At 41.1% G+C, this 12,075-nt stretch overlaps 1 protein-coding gene across 1 annotated transcript; it reads left to right on the top strand.

Moving 5' to 3' along the window:
- The first annotated feature begins 403 nt into the window (after positions 1–403).
- On the top strand, positions 404–7,540 carry LOC138896014 (uncharacterized). The gene is made up of 8 exons (XM_070180788.1): positions 404–489; positions 560–728; positions 1,079–1,145; positions 1,250–1,512; positions 1,623–1,680; positions 6,200–6,486; positions 6,950–7,141; positions 7,343–7,540. Exons 1-8 carry the CDS (start codon positions 404–406, stop codon positions 7,538–7,540), a joined length of 1,320 nt encoding a protein of 439 aa, XP_070036889.1.
- The last annotated feature ends 4,535 nt before the right edge of the window (positions 7,541–12,075 follow it).

Raw genomic sequence — 12,075 nt, 5'->3', positions numbered from 1 at the left:
GAGTAAAGAACAATGTGCAAATAATATTCAAAGTATTAGCTGGAGGTGCAAATGTTATAAATTAATAGGAGCTCAGAATAGCTTATGTAGATATATAGATCATAAGTTGTTTTCCTTATTTGCTTAAAATATTTACCTTGATAAAAATATTCTCAACAAGTTATTGTCACAACTCGCAATCCAAAACCATCATAGATAGCCTAACACACTTGCTAGGCAAACCAACATACATAAGCAAATAAACTAAACAGGATATGAAGCTATTTAACAGATATAAGGCATAAAATGAAACAAAAATAATTTCAAATACTCATACATAAGTAATGAATCCCCCAAGACTGATGTCACGAGTCAATGAGCAACTAAGAATACCAAATTTTTTCATTCTATGATTAACACTAGAATGAGGAAGTTGTGCTTAAAGAAGATCAGAGGGGCTGATAATAGTTGGGTAGAGGATAATAAGGATGTTGCAGTTAAAGCCATCAAGTTCTTTGAAACTCAGTTATCAAAAAAAAAATGTTCAAAGAGATCCTAACATACTTAACTGCATTCCTAGAGTAATCAATAATGAGGATAATGATTTGCTGGAAGCAAATCCTACTATGGAGGAGGTCAAGGATGCATTTTTCTCACTTAGTGCTGACAGTGCACCTGGGCCTGATGGAATATCAGGAAAATTCTACCATCACTGCTGGGATATTATCTCTGCAGATTTATTTGACATGGTTTGTCACTATTTTGCAGGTACAGATTTACCTAGATCAATCACACATACTTGCTTTATTTTGCTTCTCAAAGTGAATAGCCCCCAGAGAGGTTTACTGGGATAAGACCAATCAGTCTCAGTAACTTTAGTTGCAAAATTATTTCAAAACTATTAAATACAAGACTGGCAAAGGTCATGTACAATATCATTTCACCACAGAAAGCTAGCTTTGTGAAGGATAGATCAATTACAGATAACATAATGCTCACCAAGAGATGGTTCATAACATAAGCAAGGAAGGTGTTAATGGAAATATTGTTATGAAGCTAGACATCTTTTGATAAAGTCAGTTGGAGCTACTTGTGTCAGATTAGGAGGCAGCTTGGTTTCTCAGAGGGATGGGTGAACTTGTCTGGAGATTTCTCTCAAATAATTGGTATAACATCAATATAAAAGGGGGAAGATATGGTTACTTTAGATCAGGGAGAGGGATTAAACAAGGTGATCCCTTATCCCCCTCACTCTTTATAATTGGGACAGAACTTCTAGCAAGTTTAATGGAGCAGTTGAAGAATGAGAGGTTTATTCCATACTTCGTTGATAGGGGATGCCCCAGTATAACTCATTTAAGTTATGCAAATGACACTATTCTTTTTTCCTCTGGACACCCATTGTCTCTGATTGCTATGATGGGTAAACTATCACTTAATGAGAGAATGTCTGGGCAACTAGTTAACAAGACTAAATCATGCTCTCTGGTTGCACCAAATACTTCACAGACTGTTATTGAAGATATCAAGCAGGTGACTGGCTTTACTCATTCTATATTTCTATTTTCTTATCTAGGATGCCCTATATATGTTAGAAAGAAGGTGGTGTATTTTGGAGATCTTGTTGATTAATTTTCTAATAGAATGCAAGGGTGACAGGGCAAAATGTTGTCATTTGGGGACAGGGCAATCCTAATCAAAGTTGTCCTGCATTCACTGCCTCTGCATTTTTTTCAGTAGTACAGATGCCAAAAACCACAATCTCATAAATTAAGAAAATTGAAAACTAATATTTTTGGGACTGAGGTAGAGGGTAAGAAAAAGTATCAGTGGATATCTTGGAAGAGCTTTGATTTCCAAATGAAGAAGGCGGAGTAGGATTCAGATATATTCAGGATATTGGCCTAGATCTTAGTGCTAATGTATGGGGGAATTGTAGAACTAAGAACACACTTTGGAGAAGTTTTATGGAAGCAAAGTACTGCCCCAGAGCTCATCCAGTTGCTAAAAAGTGGGATGCAGGTTAATCTCACACATGGAAGAGAGTTCTTCAGGTTAGAAATGAATGCGAAAAGATAATTGTCTGGAAAGTTGGCAGTGAAAATATTATTTTTGGTGGGACAATTAAGTTGGCATTGGACCACTGGCTCAATTCTTTCCTCAAATGTATAAATCCAAGAAGATCAAGGTATAAGATTATATGGCTGACAACATATGAAAACTTGACAAACTCTAAGAAGTATTACCTCTTTCTTTGATAACTAAAATTCAGAAGGTTAAAATACATGAAGAGATAGAAGATTTTCCAGTATGGGTACCAAATCAGCAGGGTATTTTTACTTGTAAGACAACTTGAAACTCTTTAAGGAGCACAGACGTCACACTCATTTCTACAAAAATATGGCATAAAAAGCTTCCTTTCAAAGTTTTTTTATTTATGCTTAGTCTCCTCTCACATAAATTACCCGCGGACGAAGCTTTGCAGAGGTTTAACATCATTGATCGTTTTAGATATTGTTGTTATTTGGCTGGAGCATCGGAGAATATAAATCATTTTTTCAAAAGAGGGGAGTTAGCTAATACAATTTGGGGATTTTTTTTCATGGTTCCTGTGGGGTGAGCAACAATCAAAGAAGCATTAGGTATACTCTAATGCAATGGTGGGTGGTTAAACCAAGAAATAGAGTGCACTCATTACTCTTACAATGTTTACCATCCACTATCTGCTGGGAGATATGGAAAGTAAGGGCAGCTGTAAATATGAAGGAATCCGGATCAATGCTGGAAGAGTAATAAATCAAATAATTTACTTGATAAAATTACTAATTGCTTCTCAATTTTCTTCACTAATATTGGATTGTAATTGGCAGGTTTCTTCTGAACAATTAAGCCCGGGATTGAAGTTCAATGCTTGAAGTGGATTAAACCTGATCCTCAGATGCTAAAACTAAATACAGATGGGTGCAGCAAAGAAAACCCAGGTAGTGCAGGTGGTGGAGTCATTTTAAGAGATGATAAAGGGCAGCTAATCATGGCCTATGCTACTTTCTTTGGGGAGTGCGCGAATAATGTGGCAGAGTCCCATGCAATTCTTATAGGATTGCGCTGGTGCATAAATATGGCCCATATTATATGGGATATAGTCCGACTCCGTTGTCATCATTGATATGATTAATGGGCAGCTATCATCTCATGACAGGTTAGACATATTATCAGGGATATAACTCAATTGAAAGCTCAGGGGAACTTTGTTTCACCCGTGTTATAGAGAGGTTAATTGTATAGCAGATCAACTAGCCAACATGGGGAGCATACAAAGAAAAATGCTTTCTTCACATAAAATTTAACTCTACCTTCTAAGATTAAAAATTATCCGAAGAATAATGCAAATGGCATGCCAGTCTTTCGGTTCAAAGCTCAAATAAGGAACTTTACTTTTAACTATAGTTAGAAAAAATTATTTAGCTTTTATAGTTATCTTTTGTCAAGAGTACAAGCCTCAATATGTAAATAAGGAGTCCTCCCCAATCTTTCTCTATTGCTATTGTCTTTGCACAAGAGTCATAAACAGTACTATTCATCTTGTTTTAGAGGCTCAATACTATATCCTCCTCCATGTACTCTTATTTTGTGATATATACATGTAGGAGACTGCCTAACCCCCCCACCGTGAAAGTACACATAACTCATAATCTATCCATATGCACGTGATATTTTTTATATATATGTTCATGAATGTAGTGTACGGCTACGGCTAATCATGAAACCCCGCATAGAAAAATTAATTCACCATGCCCAAATCATCAAGTCATAAACCTAGGAATAGTTTCTAACATGAATAAGATTAACCACGTAGTCATCAAGTCAAATAAAGCATGTATAAGCAAATCACACAGTCCATATCAGTATTTTAAAAAGCGTTTTCGGGGCGAGTCGTGGGGCGAGGCGCACCAAAAATGCTCCGAGGCAATGGTGTGGGGCGAAAGTCTCAAGAGGCGTACGCCCGGGCATTTGAGGCGTATTTTTGTAGTGAGGCGTAAGCCCCATAGACGTTTTCAAATTAAAATAAAATTCATTGAATAAGTCATTCATATAATACCCAAATTCTCAAAAGTCAACTTGTAATTACTTAAAAGTTTTAGAAAGAAATTGAAATGTATTAAATTTAAAAGTCAAAACCTTTTTTATTGATTGAAGCCCTAATTTATGGTCTTTTCCAATTATTTACCTTGTCCACTAGTCTGCTAATATCTTACAAAAGCAACGAATATTCAATTATTTTGTACAAATAGAAAGAGAACTCCATTCTCCTTCTGTTTACCCTTAAAATTGGATAACAATTAAACTTATAATGAGGTTCTAAGGATACGCAATTCACTTAATACCAATAGACAAATATGAAGGTTAATAACAGAAATGAACTATAAAATAAAGCGAACCAGTATTGAAACGGAATTCAACCCTCTAGGGTGCCCTCGAACTGACTGATACCAAAATAGTTGAAAATAAAGCAAAATTGATGAACAATCGTATCAACAGGAAAGAAAATTGTATTGCATTTTTACATGAGAACTGTGTGTTACAAATGGTTAATACTCCCCTTTATATAGTAGAGGAGTTCTACTTATAGGTTAACTCTAATTACATAAGAAAATCCCATGATTAGCTAATTAACCATTTCTGATTTGATCTTTTCCGAGATTTACGCCATGATCCTCGACCAGTCATCGAGACTTATGGTGTGATCCTCGACCAGTCACGGATATCTCGCCTTTCTGTTATTGTGTTATCTTCCATCTTGCTCGTTGTCTGTCTTGTTTGGCTTCAGTCGCTACTAGCCTTGATCTTGACAGGTACCTCAGTTGTGAACTCGGTACCTTATTCTCGTGATATGGCCTATTCCGTTACGAGGCCATCCTTCGATGCAAACTCTCGGTCTCGATCAAATAGTATACAGATAATCCCCTCATTATTTTGGAGTGTAATGACAAGAAACGAATTAAGCCTTCGATCTTCTCTCTCGACCTGTCATGATGTCATCCTTGTGACGTAAGCAACGGAAGTGACTGAAATGTCCCGTCTGTACAGTTACCAAGGCATTAAATATACGTCAGTCGATGATCGGCCACCGCCAATATTGAATCGTCGTTGTGAAATTTATAAATAGCCCCTCTCTCCACCATTTTGAACTTTTACTTTCAGATTTTCAATCTCCAAGGCTTTTTATATCTTCTAATTTCTAAATCTTCAAATCTACGATTTTCACTGCTAACCTCTTCTCAAAACACCAAATCTTATCATCTCCATCTATTTTCAACTTCAAATCCATACAAAAATGGCAAAAACATCAAAAACCGTTCCTCAAAAAGAAAACGCTTCTTTATCGCGGCCGGCCTGCGACAAGACACTGGCAGAGTCATGCCCCGAGGAGTGTGTTCCCGGGGGGTGTGTCCTCACTTCCGATTTTAAGACCGATAAAGATTCGTCGGTTCCTGATCGATACGATCTAGTGTCGATGTATATATGCTCGATAACTAAGGGGTATCTTAAGCAGGTAGAGAAAGATTGCAACTCGGAGGGCAAAAAGGTGGTGATCCCGACCCCCGAAGAGGACATCACCACCCATGTGGAAGGGTTTCTAAGTGTTTACACTTACCCTTTCACGCTGGGCCCCCTCGACCCTGTCGTCGTTGATTTTTGCCGTCAGTATCAATTAACCCTAGGCCAAATCCATCCTTCCTTTTGGCTCATTGTGATTCTGCTCCGATTCTTCGTAAGCAAAGTCGAGTGGATGCCTTTCACCCTCGACCACCTCATCAGGTTATACAGCCCCCGCCTCTATCGAGGCGGGTTAATAAAACTCCAATGCCGGGCTACCAAAGTATTATTCTCGAGCATAGACGAGGACAAGGACCGAGGCTGGATGGGCCGGTTCATTCGAGTGAGGACTTCCGACCTAATCCCGGCCGAGAAGATGCCATTTCCCTTTATTTCTTCTCATCGATATCCTTTTCCGTGATGTAGCGGTCGCTTGGATGCCCGGTGCAATCCCTAACCTCAAGAGCTGGGTTTGGGACCTGGCCTCGACCTCTACGTATGCCGAGCGTCATGGCGCGACTTATAAAAAGGCCGATGGGAAGCCAAAACTCACGGTGAGCCCCTTTTCCACGTTTTTAATGATTTTATCAAAGCACTTCTTCCTTAATTTCCTTTCATACAGGCCTTGGCAAAGATGCTGTTATGAGGCCCCTATCTGGTGAGGGGGAGACTTCGATCCCGGCACCGAAACCGGTGAAGGATAAAAAGATGAAAAAGTCCTCACCCTCCGAGGATCCAGAACCTAAGAAGAAGGCGGCTCGTAAGCCGAGGAAGAACATCATCCTCCTAACCGAAGAGTCTATTCGACGTCTAAGGGAGGAAGATGAAGAAGTGGAAGAAGATGACTCAGGGCTGGTGGCCCGAGTGGGAATGAGCACCGAGGCCCTAAAGGCCACTAAATCAGTGAAGGTTGCAGAGACTCTGTCTCGAGATGAGGGGGTCTCGTGAAAAGACTTGGGCGAAGTCCCCGAGTCATCGAGGATCGAAGATGCCTCTAACCACACTGAGCTAACGGTGGGTACGGCTGTCGAGGCCCCTCGAGATGAGGAAAACGCCCCAAGTGATTCGCTTGGGGGAATAGAAATTCGAGGCTCCCTGCTGCTCCCCTCGTTTTCTAAGGAGATGATTCAAGAGGCTCGGGCCTTGAAGACCCTCTCCATCAAAGGAGCCCACTGAAGGGAGGACCCCTTTCATGATTAATTTATCGGTCTGAGTGACTTGGAGGTCTCGAGGAAGGACTCGATGAGGCATCGAGCCTTTTCAACAAAGCGCAGCAAGCTCTGAATCGGGTAAGCCTTAACTCCCTTTGTTGGTGTTGCACTTGTGTTCATTTTTATCTTCCTATCTAACTTCTTTTCTTCTTTCTGTGTAGGCCTCGGCGCTTCACCGGGAAGCATTTTCTCGGTCTCGAGCTGAGCTGAGTCGGTGTGAGGCCGACCTCCGAGGGCTCACGGAGGAGAAGAATGCCCTTGAACTTCTCTGTGGGCAAAAAGAAGAGGAGATCAAAGACCTCCAAGCCGAGTTGGCCAAGGCTCACCAAGATCAAACCGACCTGATCGAGCAGGTAATGAAAATCTTAAAATCTCATGGGCTCGATTCGGGAACAGTGGCTAATATTTCAATCTCACAGCTATAGCAGTAAGGTCGAGAGGATCGAGCAGCTCCGCGAGGAGGTCAATATGATGAAGGCAGAGACCTTGGGGTGGAAAGAAGGCATGGACAAAAAGAGAATGCTTTATACAAATTGTCATCGGTTGAAAGTTAGCTTCGAGGAATGAGGGAGAAGAGCTCGGCTCAAGCAAGGAAAATAGAGGAGCTCGTAGCTTGGTTGGCTTCCGAACTTGCCAAGGCCAAATCTGAAGCTAAAAAGTCAAAGGCCGAGGCAGATGTGATCGTGGCCGTCTACCGGGCCGATGCTAAAGCCTCTCAAGTCCAAGCGAGAGAGGCAGCCGAGATCGCTTAAACTAGAGCATATTGGATTGCCGAACTCGCCAAATGTCAATCTCGTAGGGAAACCCTCTAGGAGATCCACACTCGAGGCTTAGATCTTACCGACGAGATAGTAAAGGCTAGAGAGCATGAAGCCGAAGCTGGAGCACTGGCCACTTCCGATGATGATGATGGCAGCAAGAGCGGGTCCGAGAATGGGGAGGACCTCGATGGAGAAGAAGCTGCCCCCGGAGAAGATCAGGAACCTTAGGATTTTTCACTTTTGATCTTTTGTATAGGATCCTGATCGAATTTTGTAAATATTTTCATATATATAAAGATCTATTTCCTTTCCGACTTGTCTTTATTTCATTTATTTTGTTTTGTTTATGCCTTATGAAAATTTTGTTCATAAGTTCGAGGCTTAGGAAATTTGATCGAAGCTGAACTAGTGTAGTTTTTATAATCGAGTGAGTACTTGCTCAAACTCGTAGCAGGGTGACCCTTAGGTTTTAATTGAATGAGGATGATTTCTCAAAAATAAACTGGCCTTTTAGGCTCTTGAATTAGGTCTATATGGCCATAGCAAAAAGAATGGCTTTCTCCCCCTTTTCGGCTTGTAAGGTTTATTGTTTAATCATATAAATTCTATTGTGCCTTAGCATGAAATAGAGGGTTTTCTCGAGAGTTCGGACGGTTCCATACCCATTAGGATTTTCAAGGATCGATATTATCTAAACCCTTTGTTTCGTAATGCCTTAGCATAAAATAAAGAATTTGTTCGAGACTTCGAATGACTTTGTACCCATTAGGGTTTTCGAGGGTCGATATTATCGAGACCCTTAGAAATTTAGCTGAGGGTAGCCTTTTTAACCGGTTTGTAAAAATATTCGAAGGCCTGTTTAATAACCGGAATCGGACATCTCCGAACCGTGTTAATTTGGCCGTAGCCTTTAACTTTGGATTTGCCTTTTGGGTTTGTTCCCCTGCTATATTTCGAACTTGTTCGAAGTATCAGTCCTCGAGTGGGGTGGACGTGGCCTATAAATTCGAGGATTACCCTTTTAAGGTCTTACGATTTCGAGGTTTAATAATTTGATCATGTCGATGTTTTGGACGGCAGTCCCCGAGTATCGGGTAAATTGTTTGAACTTCAGTTGTGACCGGCCCCTAAGCCAGTTTCCACAATAGATCATAGGTATGAAATTGTAAAGTGTACATTTTTCTGAAGCATGGAACATTTGGTAAGGAAAAAATACTTCTTTCAATAGATTATATATGCGTACGTGTTTTGCCATTAGGGTTCGAGTAATCTACACGGACACGGTTCATTTGACTGTTTGGTCCTTTACAAAATTTATCTATCGAGACCCTATCGACACGAAATATTTTCCTTGTAAGTCTCCGAAGGTGTTGCCCTCCAGTATTCGAGGTTGATTGTAAAGGAGCCTCGGATACTGTTGAATTGCTCTAAGTTAGCACGAACAATGGTTTTCTCGTTAAAAACCTCACCGGAAAAACCCATTTGGTACAAAAATCGGTCTAATGGAAAAAGAGTGCAACGCATGCTTTCAGACTTAAGGACTTTGTGCTTGAAGAATCCTCTGATGTCTTCAATCAAACATCTGCAAATGGTTAGTATAAAATATAAACGAAAATGGAGAAGAGCATACCTTAGCAGTAATATCGTTTGAGGAATGATATGTTCTAATTATTTGGTAATTGTTCGCCGTTCATAGTGCCAAGTTTGTAGGATCCATTTTCGACAATGTCAAGGACCTGATACGGTCCCTCCCAGTTCGGACCAAGTTTTCCTTCGTTTGGGTCTCGAGTAATGAGGGTGACCTTCCTCAGAACCAAGTCCCCAATTTTGAAGTGTCGAATATTGGCTCTTCGATTGTAGTACCTTTCGATCTACTATTTTTGTACGGCCATTCGAACGAGGGCGGCTTTCCGTTTTTCATCTAGCAATTCGAGGCTTGTATTCATAGCCTCGTGATTTGTCTCTTCCGTTGCATATCGAAACCTGACGCTGGGTTCTCCGACTTCAACCGGGATTAGAGCTTCGGCGCCGTATACTAAAGAAAATGGTGTTAACCCTGTACTGAATTTTGACGTCGTTCGATACGCCCAAAGGACTTCGGGCAATATTTCTCTCTATTTTCCCTTAGCGTCGTTCAATTTTTTCTTTAGATTTTGAATGATGGTTTTGTTTGTCGATTTGGCCTGTTCGTTCCCACTAGGATGATATGGCATTGACAAGATTCATTTTGTTTTGTGATCTTCGAGAAATTTTGTCACTTTGCTGCCGACGAACTGCTTTCCATTATCGCATACAATCTCGGCAGGCTTCCCGAATCGAGATATAATGTGGTCCCATATGAAGTCTATGACTTCTTTCTCTCTAATTTTCTTGAAAGTCTGTGCTTCAACCTACTTAGAGAAATAGTCAGTCATAAACAAAATAAGTTTAGCTTTACCTGGGGCCGATGGCAGAAGGCCGACGATATCCATTCCCCACTTCATGAATGGCCATGGGGATAAGACTGAGTGGAGTTGCTCTCCGGGTTGGTGAATCATCGGCGCATACCTTTGACATTTGTCGCACTTTCAAACAAACTCTTTTGTATCTTTTTCCATATCGGCCCAATAGTATCTGCTCTGATGACTTTGTGAACCAATGATTCGGCACCGGAATGATTTTCACAAGTGCCCTCGTGGATTTCTCGTAGGACGTAGTCAGTATCTCCTGGTCCCAAACATATTGCTAATGGTCCATCGAACATCCTTCTATACAGTGTTCCATCTTCGGCCAATGTGAATCTTGCGACCTTCGTACGTAGAGTCCTCGATTCCATAGGGTCTGATTGAAGCTTCCCGTTATTTAGGTATTCGATATATTTGTTCCTCCAGTCCCAGGTCAGGCTTGTGGAGTTGATTTCGGCGTGGCCTTCTTCGATTACTGACCTTGAAAGTTGTACGATAGTCCCCGAGCTGATCTCGTCGTCTTCAACTGATTACCCCAAATTTGCGAGGGCATCGACCTCGCTATTTTATTCTCGAGGCACATGCTGTAGAGTCCATTCTTTTAACCGATGTAGAGTCACCTATAGTTTGTCCAAGTGTCTCTGCATTCGATCTTCTCGAACCTCGAAGGTTCTGTTGACTTGGTTTACCACAAGCAAGGAGTCACATTTTGCCTCGATGACTTCTGCTCCCAAACCTTTAGCTAGCTCGAGACCTGTAATCATGGCCTCATACTCGGCCTCATTGTTAGTTAACTTGGTAGTTTTGATAGCTTGTCTAATTGTATTACCTGTGGGTAGCTTCAAAACGATGCCTAACCCGGATCCCTTCACGTTTGATACACCATATGTGAAGAGGGTCCAAACCCCCGATGATGTACCCGAATTTATTAATAGTTCCTTTTCAACCTCGGGTACGAGGGTTGGCGTAAAGTCGGCCACGAAGTCCGCTAAGATTTGAGACTTGATGGTTGTTCGGGGTCGATACTCGATATTTTACCCACTAATCTCGACGGCACATTTGGCCAATCGACCTGAAAGTTCGGGGGTATGCAAAATATTGCAAAGAGGATAAGTAGTCACCATGCAGATCGGGTGACACTGAAAATGTGATTTTAATTTCCTAGAGGTGCTTATTAGGGCAAGCACTAATTTTTCTAAGTGTGGGTACCGGGTCTCAACCTCACCTAGAGTTCGACTAACATAATAAATAAGAAATTCCGTACCTTACTCTTCTCGAACTAGGACCCCACTTACCGCTATTTTTGAGACTGTTAAGTACAATTATAGTTGCTCATCGGCTTTCGGAGTATGATGCAGTGGCGGGCTCGAGAGATATCACTTTAGTTCGTCCAATGTTTGTTGGCATTCCGGGGTCCATGCAAAATTGTTATTCTTTTATAGCAGTGAGAAAAACCTGTGACTTCTATCTGAAGACCTCGAGATGAATCGGCCTAGGGCGGCTATGCGCCCTGTTAATCTTTGTACGGCCTTAACATTATCCACGATTGTGATGTCTTCGATCACCTTGATTTTATCGGGATTGATTTCGATACCTCGATTTGATACCATAAAGCTGAGGAATTTGCCCGAGCCGACCCAGAATGCATATTTCTCCGGGTTGAGTTTCATGTTGTATTCCCTTAGTATATCGAAGGTTTCCTGCAAATGTGTCAAATGGTCCTCTGTTCACAGGGGCTTAGCTAGCATATCGTCAATATAAACTTCTATTGACTTACCTATTTGTTCTTTGAACATTCAATTTACTAAGCGTTGATAAGTGGCACCAGCATTTTTTAGTCCAAACGGCATTACATTATAACAATAGGTGTCGTACTTAGTGATGAACGAAGTCTTTTCCTGATCCTCGGGGTTCGTTGTATTTGATTGTACCCGGAGTAGGCATCGAGAAAACTAAAGATTTTGTGGCCGGCCGTGGAATCGATCATGCGATCGATATTCGGCAGAGGAAAAGAGTCTTTAGGACATGCTTTGTTTAAATATTTATAGTCTATGCACATTCTAAGTTTATTTCCCTTTTTAG

This window comes from Nicotiana tomentosiformis, chromosome 7 (assembly GCF_000390325.3).
Source record: "Nicotiana tomentosiformis chromosome 7, ASM39032v3, whole genome shotgun sequence".
Lineage (NCBI taxonomy): Eukaryota > Viridiplantae > Streptophyta > Magnoliopsida > Solanales > Solanaceae > Nicotiana > Nicotiana tomentosiformis.
Note: the sequence above shows the minus strand (reverse complement) of the source record. Positions and strands in the feature narration are given on the sequence as shown.

Bases quoted from the DNA above. Each gene is read 5' to 3' on its own strand.
- LOC138896014 (XM_070180788.1), top strand. From the start codon at position 404: ATGAGGAAGTTGTGCTTAAAGAAGATCAGAGGGGCTGATAATAGTTGG. The intron at 729-1,078 runs GTTTGTCACTAT...TACTTGTGTCAG, and splicing joins CTGCAGATTTATTTGACATG to ATTAGGAGGCAGCTTGGTTT. The intron at 6,487-6,949 runs GTTGCAGAGACT...CTTTCTGTGTAG, and splicing joins AGGCCACTAAATCAGTGAAG to GCCTCGGCGCTTCACCGGGA.